The sequence below is a fragment of the Rhizopus delemar genome, genomic scaffold (genome assembly GCF_000149305.1).
Source record: "Rhizopus delemar RA 99-880 supercont3.2 genomic scaffold, whole genome shotgun sequence".
NCBI classification, from domain to species: Eukaryota; Fungi; Mucoromycota; class Mucoromycetes; order Mucorales; family Rhizopodaceae; genus Rhizopus; species Rhizopus delemar.
The window spans coordinates 4,109,618-4,126,460 of NW_027137828.1; the positions used below are offsets into that span (position 1 = coordinate 4,109,618).

General features: G+C 35.7%; 8 protein-coding genes across 8 annotated transcripts; 6 read left to right on the plus strand and 2 right to left on the minus strand.

Moving 5' to 3' along the window:
* Positions 1 to 756: 756 nt before the first annotated feature.
* Positions 757 to 1,115, plus strand: RO3G_03838 (uncharacterized protein; the record flags this gene model as incomplete). Its single annotated transcript, XM_067658428.1, has 2 exons — positions 757 to 903; positions 963 to 1,115. 2 exons carry the CDS (start codon positions 757 to 759, stop codon positions 1,113 to 1,115), a joined length of 300 nt encoding a protein of 99 aa, XP_067514529.1.
* Positions 1,116 to 3,333: 2,218 nt separating this feature from the next.
* RO3G_03839 (uncharacterized protein) lies at positions 3,334 to 4,005 on the plus strand (the record flags this gene model as incomplete). The annotated part of the gene is made up of 1 exon (XM_067658429.1): positions 3,334 to 4,005. The coding sequence occupies one exon, from the start codon at positions 3,334 to 3,336 to the stop codon at positions 4,003 to 4,005; it is 672 nt and encodes a 223-aa protein (XP_067514530.1).
* Positions 4,006 to 6,396: 2,391 nt separating this feature from the next.
* RO3G_03840 (uncharacterized protein) lies at positions 6,397 to 6,687 on the plus strand (the record flags this gene model as incomplete). The annotated part of the gene is made up of 2 exons (XM_067658430.1): positions 6,397 to 6,563; positions 6,645 to 6,687. The coding sequence occupies 2 exons, from the start codon at positions 6,397 to 6,399 to the stop codon at positions 6,685 to 6,687; spliced, it is 210 nt and encodes a 69-aa protein (XP_067514531.1).
* A 1,928-nt stretch (positions 6,688 to 8,615) lies between these two features.
* On the plus strand, positions 8,616 to 9,609 carry RO3G_03841 (uncharacterized protein; the record flags this gene model as incomplete). The annotated part of the gene is made up of 6 exons (XM_067658431.1): positions 8,616 to 8,638; positions 8,839 to 9,054; positions 9,108 to 9,270; positions 9,333 to 9,379; positions 9,437 to 9,468; positions 9,572 to 9,609. 6 exons carry the CDS (start codon positions 8,616 to 8,618, stop codon positions 9,607 to 9,609), a joined length of 519 nt encoding a protein of 172 aa, XP_067514532.1.
* Positions 9,610 to 10,014: 405 nt separating this feature from the next.
* Positions 10,015 to 10,970, plus strand: RO3G_03842 (uncharacterized protein; the record flags this gene model as incomplete). The annotated part of the gene is made up of 2 exons (XM_067658432.1): positions 10,015 to 10,666; positions 10,732 to 10,970. The coding sequence occupies 2 exons, from the start codon at positions 10,015 to 10,017 to the stop codon at positions 10,968 to 10,970; spliced, it is 891 nt and encodes a 296-aa protein (XP_067514533.1).
* An 86-nt stretch (positions 10,971 to 11,056) lies between these two features.
* RO3G_03843 (uncharacterized protein) lies at positions 11,057 to 11,922 on the minus strand (the record flags this gene model as incomplete). The annotated part of the gene is made up of 4 exons (XM_067658433.1): positions 11,057 to 11,361; positions 11,410 to 11,728; positions 11,792 to 11,816; positions 11,879 to 11,922. 4 exons carry the CDS (start codon positions 11,920 to 11,922, stop codon positions 11,057 to 11,059), a joined length of 693 nt encoding a protein of 230 aa, XP_067514534.1.
* Positions 11,923 to 12,476: 554 nt separating this feature from the next.
* Positions 12,477 to 12,830, plus strand: RO3G_03844 (uncharacterized protein; the record flags this gene model as incomplete). Its single annotated transcript, XM_067658434.1, has 2 exons — positions 12,477 to 12,585; positions 12,769 to 12,830. 2 exons carry the CDS (start codon positions 12,477 to 12,479, stop codon positions 12,828 to 12,830), a joined length of 171 nt encoding a protein of 56 aa, XP_067514535.1.
* Positions 12,831 to 13,393: 563 nt separating this feature from the next.
* On the minus strand, positions 13,394 to 15,454 carry RO3G_03845 (uncharacterized protein; the record flags this gene model as incomplete). The annotated part of the gene is made up of 4 exons (XM_067658435.1): positions 13,394 to 13,431; positions 13,511 to 15,205; positions 15,361 to 15,384; positions 15,445 to 15,454. The coding sequence occupies 4 exons, from the start codon at positions 15,452 to 15,454 to the stop codon at positions 13,394 to 13,396; spliced, it is 1,767 nt and encodes a 588-aa protein (XP_067514536.1).
* Positions 15,455 to 16,843: the final 1,389 nt, after the last annotated feature.

Consider the following 16,843-nt stretch of genomic DNA (forward strand, 5'->3'; position numbering starts at 1 on the left):
GTATAGTTTCAAAACAAAAAAGTTTAAAGTCTAAAGCCCAATTTACTGTGTTAATTCAGTATTGTCTATCTCTTTCAAAAGGGGTACTTTAAAATATGCAATTGGACATTTTGACATCCTCCTGCAGCTTGAAAGCACATATTAGCATTGAGCATATTTTTCACTGTCAAAGCGTTCCTTTATATTTATAGTGAACATTTCGCTTGAATTCATATATACTGTATACAGATGAATTAAGTAATTATAAATATAGGTAAGCAATGCATTTCTTAAATTATACTGTACTATTCTTGACAGGAAAGTGAAGAGTTTGTAAAAAAAAAGTTGGCATTAACTTAGAATTCTAGGAATTGTGGACAAAAGTATCGGTCACAGGCATCAATAAATAGAGTTATTTTTTTAATATTGGTTTTTTTTTTTTTTTTTACTTTTCGTAAGATCGCTTTCGGTCTTCCGTTAAATCGCTTGTTCAAATCGCAAAGTCTAGGTAAAATCCAGTAATTGCAAAGTGCTTTTGATTTTCGCATTTTGCCGTCAAATAAAAAAAGATGTCGGTCTTTCAACAATAGAGGAACAGGCTTTCCAAACAAAGACCATTTGAAAAAAAAAAAAAAAAAAAAAAAAAAAAAAAAAAACACTTTTTTTAAACGTGAATAACTCTATGAATACTTACCCTACAAACAAAATGAAAAAGGGGCAATACAAAGCATTTTAATTTTATTTATTTATTCAAGGACATGTAAAGCGTTGATTTCTATGTCGGAAACGACTGACAATGTTGAAAATCACCAATTATTTGCGTCCTTAAGGACCCAAAAAATGCAATTATGTCAGTCGCCTAAAGTTGTCAATTTCCAAAGAGCTTCATCTGAAGCCATGAATTTTTGCAAATATGTCATAGACGTAAGTGTTAATAAACTTATTTAAAATAATAAATAATATACTAATCCCTTTTTTGATAGCACATCAGGCCGACCTTTAACCCAGTTGATCTAATTGATGTGATTGTGAAGAAATGCTGTTTGCATTTCAAAAATGACAATTATGCAATCCAAGCTAATTCTGAATCGTCATTTATTGACAAACACTTCCATTTTTTAGAGAAGTTTTGTTGAAGAATAGTTCAAAAAACAGTACACGGCTTGTAAGAAGCTCTTTTTTAATTGTTGTCAATTTTATTTTACTGTGGCCAGTGATAAAATCAGCGATTTCAGCAGCAACAGCAACAACAACAATAGCGACGATAGCGACTCAAGCACCGATGATTCAATTGTCTACAACCTCGAAAGTCTATTATCAATGTTTTTTAAGAATGCTAAAACAAAGATCTCTTTGACTATGCCTTTTATACCACGACGGACATCTACAACAACATCATTAAGCAACTGCCACAACTACCCAAATTTATGAATGCGTTAATGTTTGGAAAACTTATCAAAGACTTCGGCGAACGGGTCCCCAAACGTGTCGAGGGAAAGAATACCAAAGGACGAATGTTTTGCAAGCTCAAGAACAATGCGATCGGAAAATTGGTGGAATCAACATCTAACTTCCGCACAGAAATCAATAACGATGGTAGCAATTGGATAAATGTTGGACATGTTAGGAAATCTCCAGGCATTGAAAGCGTGGCGACACGGCAAGGACTCCTCGAGGCAATGGTCATGAAGTTAAGGAACCGATGTCTCCATCGTTATATCTTTGCCTCTACCAGCTCAACACCATCTTCACCGACCTTGGAAAGAGATTTCTTGGCGGACAACAATACCAACAGTAACAACAACATCAAGGCAACCAGCTTGACTTATTGCGATGGGGATACTCAAGCAATGATCGACTTCATTGGACACTCAATCAAAAAGATTCGGCTTTGTGTGATTTCATACACTGGTTTATCAAACAATCCTGGCGACGTTGTCATATTTTTAAAGTATGAAAAATGTTTCTCATATGTTTATTTCATACTAACTTTTGTTGTATCTTTTATAGGAGCTGTAAAATGATCAAATCAATCGTGGTGGATCATGACAGCCATATAGAATCACTCAGCAGGTATTCTCTTCTGCATGGGGACAAGAATAAAATTGAGCTATTCAAATCAAGATCTGGTTGTATGAAACGGTCAACATAGTTCTTCTCATTCCCCAATTTTATTAATCTCATCTTTCCTCCCTTTTCCCTCGATATTGTGTTATTCCCCTCTCCTTTTAAATTTGTTTCCTTTACCGTTTACCCGGAACTCATTAAAAAAAGAGCACTGTTTGTCTTTGTTTATTACTTTTTCTGTTTTAACTGTAAATTCAAGTTTTAGCTAAGCGAATGCGACTGTGGTACTGGAGGGATATGGAGGGAGGAGTGGAATAAGTAGTGTCATAGGGATAAACAAAGAGATGTGATTGATGGGAAATGAGAAAGTGCTGGAAAAAATAGAACGATGGAAAAGAGTCATGACAAAATGAGACAGATAAAAGTACTAACTACTTATCAAATTATCTATTAAAATAAAATAAACTAATGAATCACCATATTGCATAATGTGCTAGTCTTGTCCCTGTCTAGCTTCTTCAATTTCCAGAAAGGGTTGTTGTAAATCAGGAGACCAATATACTTCGAAGTCGTGGTTCTTTCCGCTATTAATCATGACATTACTAGTAAGGCTAATAATCCTCCTGGGGTAGCCGATTCTCGCCATAATCCTAGTAGCAAACCGTTTGAATTCAAAACATGGGTGCACACAGTTAAAAACCAAAAACGAAGTGTCTCATTTCACAACAAGTCAGATGTTAATAACGTAGCTAATTTGGAAAGTCAAACAGCTTTTCTTCAAGCTATCGATAAACACTCCATCGTTACTGCCGCTTCAGAATTTGAATGCTTGAATTTTAAAGATAGAAGTCTTAACCTTGTTCTCAGAGACCAATTTCCTAAAGGCATAGGCCTTAGGGAAAGAAAAGTTGGTAGAGCCCATCAGTGCAATGAGCTTAATTTTGATAATGAAGAAGATAAGATGGAAGCATTAAATCAGGAGTTTTTGATTCTCGGTAGAAAAATCCAAGTACAAGTAATGACGGATAAAAACTCGGATGTGATCAGAATAGGAATCACCAATATTCCTTATGAAAAGGATGACAAGCTAAAGCCTTTGGTGACTTAGTTACTTGAAAAGTATGGGAGCATTCCGGAAATAGGACTCTATCATACAGTGGATGGCCATTGGTTTAATGGTAGAGGATATGTTACTCTTGTCAAGGATAAAACAAAAATTATGAGCCTCTTACACCTCAAATCCTATCTTGGGAACAACGTCACTACTTACATATTGTTTGGAGCAATATGAACCCCATTTGCAACTATTGCCATGTTGATGATCATACAAGAATGAATTGTCCAGTTCTTCTCCGTAGAAGAAAAGCTTGCTTCATCTGTGAGAGTACTCAACATTTGAAATCCCAAGGTTCTGACGCCCCTTGGAATCGTAAGAGAAAACAAGTGGCAACCCATCGCTCTAGGGTGATGAGCACTAATGTAGAACAGATAAACACCGGACAAAAGACAGTCGAATTGAAAAGTCCTCAAGGAATGGATACGGAAATGTCAGAAGAAGATAACAATAAGCCCGACAGTACATCTGTAGCAGAAGATAAAGATGAACCCCAGGAGGCCATTTCTACTTTAGACGCAGTATATGAAGAAAACATTGACGGTAGTACCTTACCTACTCCAATCGATGAAGATTCAAGTCAGAAGAAAACGGGCAGAAAAGAAGCCGCCAAGGGGTTACTACACCCACTTGTCACATTTAATAGCCTCTCTATGAATATGCAGAAACGTAACAACTCGGAAGCATTTACACCTACTTCAGCTGTGGAAAGATCCAAGAAAAAATCAGCTTTTTCCGACAATAGTTTAGAAGTAGAAGAAAATGCATCATTTGAAGACGAATATGAGGAAAATAACTCTGCGGCAGGAGGATCATCACAGCCCTCCACTAAACTCAACTTATAATTATTATGAATAATCATAGTAATAAGATCATAAATATGAAGATAGGCTCAATTGATTGCAGAACAATTTACAACATACCGACAACTTTATTCGATATCTAAGACAACAGCAACTAAACATATTATTATGTCAAGAAACAAATATACCTCTTCATTCATTCGATAAAATAACTAAATCACTCAACATGAAATTTCAAGCACATCAGACACTGTGGACCAAGTACTGTGGAATCATTAATCTCAGTCAGTCCCAAAATATGGAACTAATTCAACAATCGGACGATCAAAGATTTTTAATTGTAAAAATCTCTTGGTCAGACGAATCTATACAACCCTTTTTTATACTAAACCTCTATGCTCCAGCAAGCAATGCAGTCGACAAAAATGTCTTCTTTTCGAGTGTACTCCATCAACTAGGCTCCCTGGATAATTCAAACACTATTATTCGAAATCTCTTCATAGCAGGGGACTTCAATTTCTCATTCGATAACAATACTTATCACAACACAAGACGATCGAACGTCCCATACCACTTTCTGTGGTTTATGCTTTCTCAGTTTGAGGATTGTATAAATTACGTGGAAGACAACATCAGCTACCGACCAACTTTCCGAAGAGCACTGTAATTCCCTTTTCTCCTTTAACACCCGCAGACTACTGCAATTTTGAAAAGCACCTGATGATTGAGTTTCAGAGTTACCAGCCCTTTGCTAGTGCTCACTCGCCAAATCCCCAACACAAAAATATTGTCAGCTGATATAATCTTTACACTAAAATTGCGAACAAACTATTGATAAATGAAGTATTCCAATCTTGACAAATTCTTGAGTGTTCTACAATATTCTTTCCAATCCAAAAATGATCAATTGCGAAAAGGGTCTTTTTTATAAATTAAATAGCTTATTAGCAGTTTGTCATCTTGAGATTTGCCTAGATTCCGTGAAGCCAAGTAATAAAAAACTAGATATTTTGGACTACAGTAAAAGTTGATTTTTTTTTGAGTAATGTAGCTCAAGTGAAATCATTTGTTAGTAATAGGTTGAAGTGTATTGACACTCAAAATAGCCTAATAAGTATTTGAAACCATTATAAATATTTATGGTACTTTAGAAGAAATATATCTTAAGTCAGATGGTATTAAAGACGTGTTGTTTGATAGAAATGTGCAGCGGCCCTTTATCTTGATCTCAATAAAAATACTATTTTTTATGGTAAACTGTGGTTTATAAAAATCACAAAATGTAATTAGCTTCTAGAAACCAATAGATACCCCCAAGTCATCCTACCAAATTCGTATGGTTTCTTAATAAGGCTTTTTAAAGATAATTTAAATCACAGAAAGGAAAAACATTCTCAGGAAAAACATCATAAGTGTTTTTTTTTCCATGGAGCATACACATATTTAGAATTTTAAAGTTACCTATTGTAAAAGTCATTTACATTGAATCCAACAAGCAATATCGCGGCCAATCAAAATCGATGTCTCAGACTAATCAAAATCTATTTCATATTTTCAGAAATGGAAATCGTATTTTAGAAACCACATCGTTTGCTTAGAAGCCATGTCATTCTTAGCACTAAAAATATAAGCACAAGTATTTTTTTTTCTGATGTTTTTTGTTTTTCAAACTTTACAATTTAAGATGAGTACAGTGTTTTCGCTCTCAATTAGTCACTATGTCGAAAAGATTGCTTAAAACGTTGAATTTAATTGGTCAAATTTCGAACTCAATTGGTTGGATATTTGAAGCCTGTTTGGTCAGCTTTTTGAGAACTAATTGACCAATTTCTGGAATTAAGTTGGTCAGAGTCATAAATTGAATCTCTTTAAACAGCCATAATTGCAGTGGTTACAACTTTTTAACAACTTAAACTCAATGGACACATTGGTTGCTTTTTTACCGTTTTTGTTTTGCTGTGCTCACATGAAGTAACGCGCCTACTTTGGCAACAAACAAACTTTCGATGCCTCTTTGGACATATGGGAAACAGCAGAAGAATTTCTCTTATAAATATGAGCTCTGGTATTTGATCCAACTGAAATGATAAATAGCAATATTTGTAAAACAAGCATCAAATCCCATTTTATCTGCAGTCTGTATATTAACCAAAAGTTTATTAGCAAATTTAGGAGCGCTTCTTTGAAAAAAAAGGTATTAAGAAATGTTGATAGATGAAGTGAACAACATTTAATAAATTGTTGTCAGTAAAGGAATCTATCTGCGAATAAGGTAATTGATAAATAAATATTCAACGAGATGTGGCTGTTGCAATAGATGGTTGTTTATAGAATTCCCATTTCCTCGCACTAAATGAACACAGCGCACTCAAGTCCCGGGTGTTGGGTCTAGCTACGTTGCACTCACTATGTGACCATATTCTCGATGGTTTAATGGAAACGACTGGCTCTACAGACGACGAATTCATCACCATTACACGAACCATCAATGGGATTGATGCCAAGACAAAATCAATAAGGAAAGCCAAGCTGGATTTTCTCTTACTCTCTGCTCGTATGACTGATAACAAGGTCAATGCTGTGGAAAAAATTGCCAATCTGTAAGTAGAAATATGGAAGCCATAGGGAAGCGTTTTTTTTTTTTGAATTGTTACTCGAAATATCTATCACGTTTATATTAGTCTAACCACGATATTGACTATTGAATTTGGACAAGATCGGTGAAGTTGAATCGCAATCCACTTATTACGATGTCTTTCTGTCTGAAATTATTGCTGATCAAGATCGAAATATAGCATTGCGATGGGAGAATAAGCCATCATATGAAGAGAAATCTGATATCCCACCCGACGCGATCATCTCAACACTGATGCAGCACTATTTTGGTTACCCAGTTGGTTTTGGTGAATTCAAACCTAGCAATAACTCTACAATCAAACCTTCTCTTTGTATTGATATTCTTCGCCTGGGGATTGCTTCCAAAAGGGCAATCGATAAATGGCACTTCAGTGGTTTTCTCGCCTTTTATGATCAATAGCTTCTACATCTTCTTTCTTGTCCGAAAGCAGCACGAAAACTTGTACACGATGACCGAAATTGCTGCTATGGATGCCTTCTCCTCTCTGGCAGACCTTTACATGTTTGCCTTGCTCAAGAACCTGGATGTGTTGCCCAAAGTTAGCTGCTGTTTTTGGAATCATTGCAATGTTAGTGAACCTCTCAATTTTGAGTCAAGTGATACTGGTGACGGTTTTGTGGTCCCAATCTCGAACTTTATGCTCTCATTGATAAGTCACGCAACAAATCCAGCGGCATGGCATCACGATATTGAATACCCCGTTTGTTCCCATCTCCTTTTGTGCTACAGTCTTGATTTCATTCATTCTATCCCATATTTCTCACTCTAATACACATGATATGAGATAAAAAATAGGTTTTATTGATTTGAGGACAATTCAGTGCAAACAAAGAGAGCATCAGGATCAAAAAATGGTAGGCAAAAGCGATGAATTTATATTTTCGAGTACCAAGAATTACGATATGATCTCTTAGCAAGCGATGTAATTTTTGAAAATACGACTTCTATTTTTAAAAGTATGAAATTGATTTTAATTGGACAGCGACATCAAATTTGATTGCCCTGTGACATTATCTTTAATTGACTAGCGACATCACCTTTGATTGGCTGCGACATTGCTTGGTGGAAGCACTATATTTCGGGAGAAAATATGAAGATACTTTGGTGTACGCCTATTGAATCTCAGAAAATACCAAATATAGCATTTCCTAAAATGAAATTGTGCAGGCGCCAAACGAGGCTTGAGAGAGCTTGGTGCTTTGAAACTGGGTTGATAAAATATCAGTGATTATCTAAGAACTCGATCCTGTGGGACATAATCGGTATCAACAATTCAAAGTGACAATTTTGTGATGGGCCCACTATTGTTTAATATGACATGACATTCTTATTTTTAGCACAAGTAGATGAAACATTAACGGGTGCGCTTCAGGCATCAATCAGGAATATTCTTTATTATAATTGTATTTTTATGAGTGCTGCAACAAGCATTCTGAAAACTTAATAAACATTTTTATTAAACAAAGGAAGCGTAGAATGAGCATATACAGCAGTAATAGAGTTTATTTCATATTGTTGAGTGCTGCCTGTTTGACCGTAGCTTTATTATTTCCTGTACAATCGGAAACTGATGTCTCTGATTGCACATTTTACTTTATAAAATATTTCAAATGAATATTTTATTACATGTTGCCACATTAAATCTTAAATTCATCTTCATTAACATATTGCTTGCCAAGCAAAGGATTAAAGTAGAACAATCGATGAAATAATAAACACAGAAAAATGAGGTTGCTGCCATTTTTTGTCTATGTTACACTATCATATGAGAATTGCTAATTTGGCTGTGATTTATTATTACGCAGGGTAGCAGGGTCTGAAGGCCTTTTTCTAAGAATGAGAAGTCAATTTCAAAGATCACACAAACCGAAAAAAAAATCATACAAGATTTTCTCCACATGCTAACCTTCTGTACTCTATGTGGAATATTTTGTTAATGACATTGAGTATGTTTATTCAATTGAATCTATGTATGCATTCGTTCATTACACTAACAAATGTCGAAGATATCATAATGTGTGTTGATTTAAGAAAAGTGTGAATATATACAGTTACATGCAGAAAGAAAACAAAGTCTAAAGGAAAAATCCGGATGGAACATTATACTCTTTACCGTAAATAAACTGCGCAAATATTTTGTATAAATAGACACTGTTGATTTGACATCTGATCTTTGCTCTTCATTTACTCTTGTACTATAATTGAATTATGCTAGGCAAAATAAAGTATAACCATAGCCGTAAATCTAGCCAAAGTTCCGCGAGTGTCGTATCAACCTGTCAGATATCCAATATAACTCTTTATGATGCTTTAAAAGATCCAACATTGTTGCATTCCTTTGAGTTTTACTTGAAAAAGCATTGGTCTCAAGAGTACTTGATGTTTATAAAAGCCGTCAATCAGCTAAGACATGAGGCTGGTCAATTAAAAGATATAGAAGATACGCTTCTTAGGTAATTCATCATAATTTCCCTATTCCTTGTCTTATTTGTTTATTTATGATTAGGATATATCACAATTTCATAGAAACAGATTCACCTATGGAACTAAATGTCACTACCAAAAAAGAAGTCGAGGACAAATTGAATTCTCTTCAATGGGCTGTCATTAGTCGCGAAGATGCCATAGATATTTTGAATAGCACAGAACAAGAAGTTTTAGCATCACTTGTACGTATGATATAAGAAATGATTAATTTCAAATTCAAAGCTAAACATGCTCTTTATTTTAGCATATTAAGTTTTCCGAGTTCCTTGGCACATCTTTAGCGGCCGTAAGGTATATATGTGTATATGTATTTGTAGCATGTAGCTTATTCACATACCATTTTTAAAGCTCACAACAAAGCAAAATATACGAAGAACCAAGTAAAAATCAAAAACGCGTAGTAATCATAGGAGGAGGATTCACGGTAATATTATGAACTATAACATGCCATATTTTTATTTATTAACAAATTTAACTGTATAGGGTTTCACGGTGGCCTCTATTTTGGATCCTATGTCTAGATTTCATGTAACCTTAATAGATGCAAAAGGTCTTTACATTATTAAATACACTTTAAAACTTTTCTAATCGGTACTAAATCACATAGACTCTTTTGAATATACCCCAGGAATAGTTTCAAAAATAGTAAACCCCGAAAGATCTACTTCTTTGAGGTTCACGCATGAATCATATGTTAACAATGGAAAAGTTATTATCGGGTATGCGAAAGACATAACTGATGACGCAAAATGTGTTAAAGTAAACAATGAAAAGGTAAAAATACTCTTTCTTAAAAGTGCACAAGATTCATTAGAATTTCTTAGGTATCTTTTGATTATTTGGTTCTGTGCACTGGCACTTCATATGCGAACCAACTCAAATCAACTGATTCATCTTCCATGTACAGAACAGCAAATTTGAAAAAAATGTCCCATGATATCTCTCATGCTAAAAAAGTTCTCATTGTCGGGGCAGGCCTCGTAGGATGTGAACTTGCCGCTGCTATTAGGCAAAAATCTTTATCTCGATCGTCTTCGGATACAAAAGTTGTGCTGGTCGATTCTCTTTCTGAAGTGCTTCATAGATTTCCCAAAAAGCAAAGACAACGAGCACATAATTTCCTTACAAATATTGGTGTTGAAATAATTCTGAATGAAAGGATCACTGCCATTAATACGGAGGATAATGATGAAACCTATTATGGATCAAGCGGTCGCGTCTATTCTCGTAAAGATTTCGTTGTGTTGTTAGCAACAGGTGTTAAGGTGAACACGGATATTATTTTTAATAGTACGAATGAATCTTGTTTGGATATCTGTTTGGATAGCCATGGTTATATTCGTGTCAAGCCAACACTTCAAATCGAACATTGGAAATATAACCACATATTCGCTGGTGGGGACATTACAAATGTTGTAGAAGAGAAAACAGCATATGCTGCTACTATTGCTGGTGTTTGCATTGCAAGAAACATATGCCGACTCGAAAAAGGAAAGAAACCACTGGACCAAGGAACAAAAGGCTTAATAGCTCCTCCAGCAAAACCACTGCATGGTATAACTTCCCAAGGTGGCATTGGTAAAAGTACGTTTAGCACGTTAATTTTCTTTTTAAAAAACCAAACTGACTTATTTCATAAACAGAGAATCTCAATTCGCTTGAAAGACACCTTTCGTTCTTAAATCCCACATGGGAAGCGTTGAAATACTTCAATGAAAAACAATACTTCAAAATTGTAAGGAGCAAAAAACTCAGCATTATTGGTCGAACACCAAAAACACTGGAGGCACCTGCAACCCTACAAAAAGAGAAAAAACCAACACCTGCTTGTTCTCAAGAATCCTTAGAAATCATTGCAGATGAAAACCAACCACTTATATAAAATTAATTGAAATAATAAATCATAATAACTTTTTTTTATTTTGTGCTCTGCTTTATACATTCATTAAAGCAACTTTTTGGTATTTATTAATAATCACGTCTATCATGAGAATCGCGTCGCTCTCTTTTGTAATCAGAATACTCGCGTTCATCACCATGTGGCTGTCTTTTTCCTCTCCTTTCTTCATCCTCATGCCTCATTTCTTCTTTTCTTTTCTCTCGAATATCCATTCTTTGTCCCTCGTATAACTCTTGTCTTAATGCACGCGTAGGATGTTTCAAGTGCATAAAGTTACAAAATCCTCCACGATTACACTCCGCTATTTCATGTTGTCTACAACAAGCTTCTCTAAAATCAGTCACTGGTGATAACTCGGCATATAGAGGGCGTCCTAACACAATATAAGCAACAAATTTTATCTAAAATCCTATTACTTTACCTGCGTAAAATCTATTATTTAAGCTTTCAACAGCATTTCCTGCAGATTCTTCCAGCCTGAATTGACAATAGACATTGCCTACCAAGTGGTCACCTACATTGTCACAAACAACCATTTCTTCTACTTCACCAAATTTGGCAAGTTCCATAAAAACGTCTTCATAAAACAAATCGAAATCTTCCTGGAGTTGATTTTCTGTCAGATGGAAATTAGGATCGTGTGCAGGATTTTTGTACATGTTTGCAATCAAAAGAGTTTGTGAGAAAGTAGGTTTAACATGTTTTCTAGAACAACGATCACCGTGACGACAAGCGCCAATCTAATAGTAAGATAGAGTAATTAGTATAAAGCTGCAAGATAAAGAGGAAAGAATCGCTATTACCTTGAAATAAAAGGAACAGTTTACTCTATTCATCAATTATGTACATTAGCTACATTTTTCTAAATTATATATTAAAATTATGCTTACTTGTCTTTTTCTGTACCGTAAATGCTTGCAAGATATTCAGCCATTTCTGAAGAAGAAAGAATATAAATATCCAACTGCGGTGCTTAATATTCCTTCTCACCTGTGGTTTTTCTGGAACATACCGAAAAGGAAACACCAAGCCACCAAGACAACAAGTGATACATCGCATCTAGTTTCCATAAACGGCATATAGCTACTTACACAAATCGAAAATACTATAATCTGATTGGTAGATCGACTTTTGTTCAATAAAACGAATACTGTTCAAATTTGATTTATGAATGAATGCTATAGTGCTTAATGGTATAACAGATTTAAAAGAGCAGTATATAAAGCAAAATGCTTAAAGTCTCTTATGATCTATACCTTTTTACCAAATGATTTAATTCGGCCGATTTTATTTGACTTAGACTAAATGGCTTAGGAAAAAAGACACTCATAAAGAAATCAAGGTATTTCTGAACAAAGTATATACTGACATGTTTATGTTACGGTTTATGCAGAGCGATTGAAGTGTATATGCTGTATTAAAACTTTATATGGTATAAAAAAACAGAGTTTATTATGCGATTTGCAAAAACCCGCGCTGCTGTACGCAATGGCTTTCCTTGTGTTAGTTTTCTGGAAGTCTCTGAAATTGCTGATGTATATTAGTTGCTGGTATTCAGCTTTCTTGGGCCTGTGCTCATGGCTGTACCAACAATATTGTATGTTTCCAGATATGAATTTCATAATCTTTGGCTCGTCCAGTTTGATTACGAACAATCATACCATGTTACAACCACCCCCTTTTTGATTTCTTGCTACCTCCTAATAAAAAGAATTTTTTCTCTCACATTTCGCTGCTTTGATGTTCTGCATATATCAATAACTATTACGTAACTATCCAGCGTTAGCATCCAAATTTCACCCTTCAAACCTAAAGAGTATGCTCGTAAAATCACTCTTGTAGATGTTCATGCGTCTGCCATGAGAGTATTACATATGCTTCACGGCTTTATGTCCACATCTGATTTGCTTTGTGAAAAAAACATACAATTTGACTGGCTCTACTACAGACTATCTCTGCAGAGCTTTTACTAAATAGATAAATAAGAAAAGCTCAAATAAATTGATTTATATTATTTGTCATGTAATGGTAATAAAATTGCGTCTTTATTCATGCTTCTAATTTTATTCCATTCTCTACACATGCTTTAAGGACTTCCACTGCAAGAGATTGGACTACCGGAACATTACAAGTCTTTACAATGATCACCAGTTTTTTATCCATATTTTCTTTCACTAGTCCATCTGTCACTTCTTTTCCCTTATGCTGTAGCAAGAGACGTATAATCTCTATTCCTCTGTGTTTCACATCGACTGTTTCCTCGGGCTCTAACCATCTAGACATTCTTTCATAGCATTTATCTACTTTCAAAATCATTTCACACGTATTTGGACTGTTTGCTAATATAGCCAAAGCACCGGATGCAGCTCTTCTAGTCGCTGGATCTTCATGATCAGACAAGATCATCAACAACCGAATTCGGTTTTGAGACCGTGCTGGATCACTATAAAGCTCAAAGACTGGCTCGCAAAATGTCATGTTACATACCATCTCAGTCGCTGCTCTCTGAACCATGTCGTTACTTGATAGTTGTAAATTCTCAAAGACGCTCATACCATCCGCGTTTTCAATCAGTAATCGCACGCGGTCATCCACCGAAGCCAGGTTGGTCAGGGCCATGAGAGCCTCAAATTGTCGTAACTGATTCGTATCTTTGCAAAGTTCTAAAAAGGGCTTCACGAGATCCAACACGACATCTCCGTGGAAGGCCAAACGAGGGTCTGCAGTAATAGCTAGTTTGGCTAAGGCTTGGGAGGCTACTAGGCCTGTATTGCCTTGGTCGCGGGATAAAGGCAAGAGCCCCTTGAGAACGCCTTGTTGAAGTAGTTGTCCGCGGGTTGCTTGAGGTGTGATGATGTTGAGGTAAGTCTGAGCGGCTACGGAACGAATGTTTGGGCTGCTGTTTTTAGATAGAACAATCAAGGCAAGTGAGATGCCGTTAGTGATTACTTTCTTAATACGACCCTCTACAGCGCGATCGCTCTCACGTGGATCGTCTTCCTCTGCTGGTGCATCACCTTTAGATCGTTGCTTGGCCTCGGCCAAATCTCTCAGCTTTTTAATCTGCTTTTGTTTTTCGTCTAAGACAGGTCGATACATCGTTAGGTTTGCAAAGACTGTGCCGATACCAAACAACAAGGGATTGTTTGAACTAGAGTTTTCTTCGCGTACTGTATTAATTGCTAGTGTTGAAAGACACTTCAAGAATGCTTCATCTTCTCCCAAGGATTCCTTAATTTCTGGCTTCAAGGATGAATAGGCTAAGCCTTCCAGTGCGTTCAATATCAGACTTGTATCCACTGATTTGGATTTAATCACTTCCTTTAAAGAATCCACTAGGCTGTCATTCGTCAAGTGCATCTTGTCCATCGCATCTTCTAGATTAGTATTGGCATTTGACGGATCAGCATCTGTTGTCGGTAAGTCAGACTGAGCTTTCAATTTGGTCAATGCCGTTTGAGCAGCTGCCTTTAAGTGAGGATTGGTCTTGCTTTGTCCAGCCATCTTGGCTAACCAATCGGTTGCAAATTTTAAAATCTGCTTACGACAACTTTTATCAGAGGAGGCAATATTCAAGACTTCAGCTACGGCAACCTGGACATCCACTATTTCAAATTCAACTGTATCCATCATTTCCTCTATTACTCCTTCTTGACACAAAATTGCAGAACCGATCGTCATACTCGTTTGGAAAATAGCAATTAGTGTACGATAAGCCAATAGTTTGGAGTCATTCTTTCCCTGATCGATGCAGTAAGAAAAGCTTGCAGCGCATTTTTCAATAATAAATGTAAATGGGTATTCTGCTGATGCGTTGGTTGGATTGAACAGTTGTGTGAGAATCATGAATGACAAGCTCTTTACACGTGCGGGTGTATCCTGTGTACCACAGGCGGTCAAGACAGTAATAAAGTTAGCTGAATTGACAAATGCTCGTACACGTTGAGTTTGGGTTGTATCGAGGTCGGATAAAAGCTTTTGAAATTGGATTACTCGAGGATCTTCTTCAATCTCCTTTTCGGTAGATTGTTGTTCTCTCTTGTGAGTTGTGATGCGTAGCAAAACGTTTTTTATTTCTTGATTATCGGGATCACGCTTTAATGCAGCTTGAATATCTTGTCGACAGTTTTCATATTGGTTCAAAGATTCATAAAGTAAAGCTCTTTTAACTAAAGTCGAAGAAACTGAAGCATCGTCCGAGTTGCTACTTTGTAACTCTAGTTGGAATGATAAGTTAGCCCATTTGGGAAAGACTTCTCTGATTCTAACGTGTACAAGTATGTACCTTTTGTCAAATCAGCAATCTGTTTTTCAATAAACTGTCATCAAAAAAGGAACAAGTTAGCTTTTAAAAAGAAATGCTTGAAAAAACTTGAATAATAGACATTTACCTTATCTATATAAATAATAAAATATTAGCCTAACTTGAATGTTCATAAACTCTTTTTATTTTTACCTTCACTCATATTTGGAGTAAGAAGGAGAAGCGTAAAGCAAAAGGAGAGAAGGACAACAGCACACATTGTAAACCCCGCCAGCATCTTTTTTTTTTGTTGCTCTATCCGAAAAAGCTTATATACTGAAGCATATGTACCTCTAATGCGTCAATTCCTTTAAATTGTACGAAGATCATATTTTCAGATTGACGGAATGTTCTGTACTTGTCTTTTAAATGATCAAAAAGCGCACAAGCTATAAAAGCGTTGACACTATCATTTATCTTTTCAGAGTGTTATACAGTCGGAAAATGCTGCAGTAGCTAACATACAGAGTTGATTTAGGCACAGATTGGACACCATAAACAGCCTTACGCATGTCGATATTTAGTTCTTCCTTCCTTCCTATAATAATACTGTATTTACTTGTTGCCTCCTCTACATGGATGCCCATCACTCATTTTCAGAAATATCAGGCTTGAATTTAAAAAACGCCACTTCATATTTCTTATGTCAAATCCCTTAAGCGTCTGTTTATATATTCTTTTGTTCGATAACTGCCATATCTTCAAAAATCCTGCCAATGGCATGATAATCTTGTTTGTTCACAAACCATCCCTTGATTAAAACATGATACTTTAGGGTATCATTATCATTTCTCGTGACGAACAAATAGGTCGTAATTCATTCATTTTTGGTTACACTATGCTATTTGATCCTTTAGTGATATTTTAGTCTAATGTAAAGAAGGAGGTGTCAGACAGATTCGTATAGTTCATAAATTGGTACAGTCAATTTCAAGGGAGTCCAGTATTTACATAACCGTTTGAGCATGTGCTAGCGCGGGAAATGATGGTACTTAAATTCTGAGTTATGTGTTTAATAATTTTGCTTGGTTGTCTTAGAAAGATGCCTAAAAGGCAATTAAAATATATTCCATGTATCTCTAATGTATGTTCTCGAGGATAGCTTGGGAAATATCGCCTATTAATGCAATGGGACGGTAGCTTGAGAATAAGCAAAAAAAAATTACTTTTTTTTGTCTACATCTCATTTTTATTGATAGAAGCTAGCAAACATATTTTGTACTTATTTTTGCTTGATAGCATTCAATTCTGTTAGTTTCATTTAAAACTATCACGTTTTACAGCTTTAGCTGGAAAGGTGAAGTTTGCTATAGATTTGAGAACAAAAAGCCTCAGCGCAATAAAGTGGGAGGAAAGCTAAAAAACTCAGATATTGACAGGAGGAAAGGTGGCTTAAGTACAGTTCCCTTTTTCAATTTCAAAAATGGCGTACAATATTGGCACAATCCAAAGACAATTAAGTACTTTGTTGGAAGAATTTAAACGATCACGAAACACTTGGGATGAAATAAATTCACATGCTTTTCCAATTGCCAATAAGTTATCCAATACC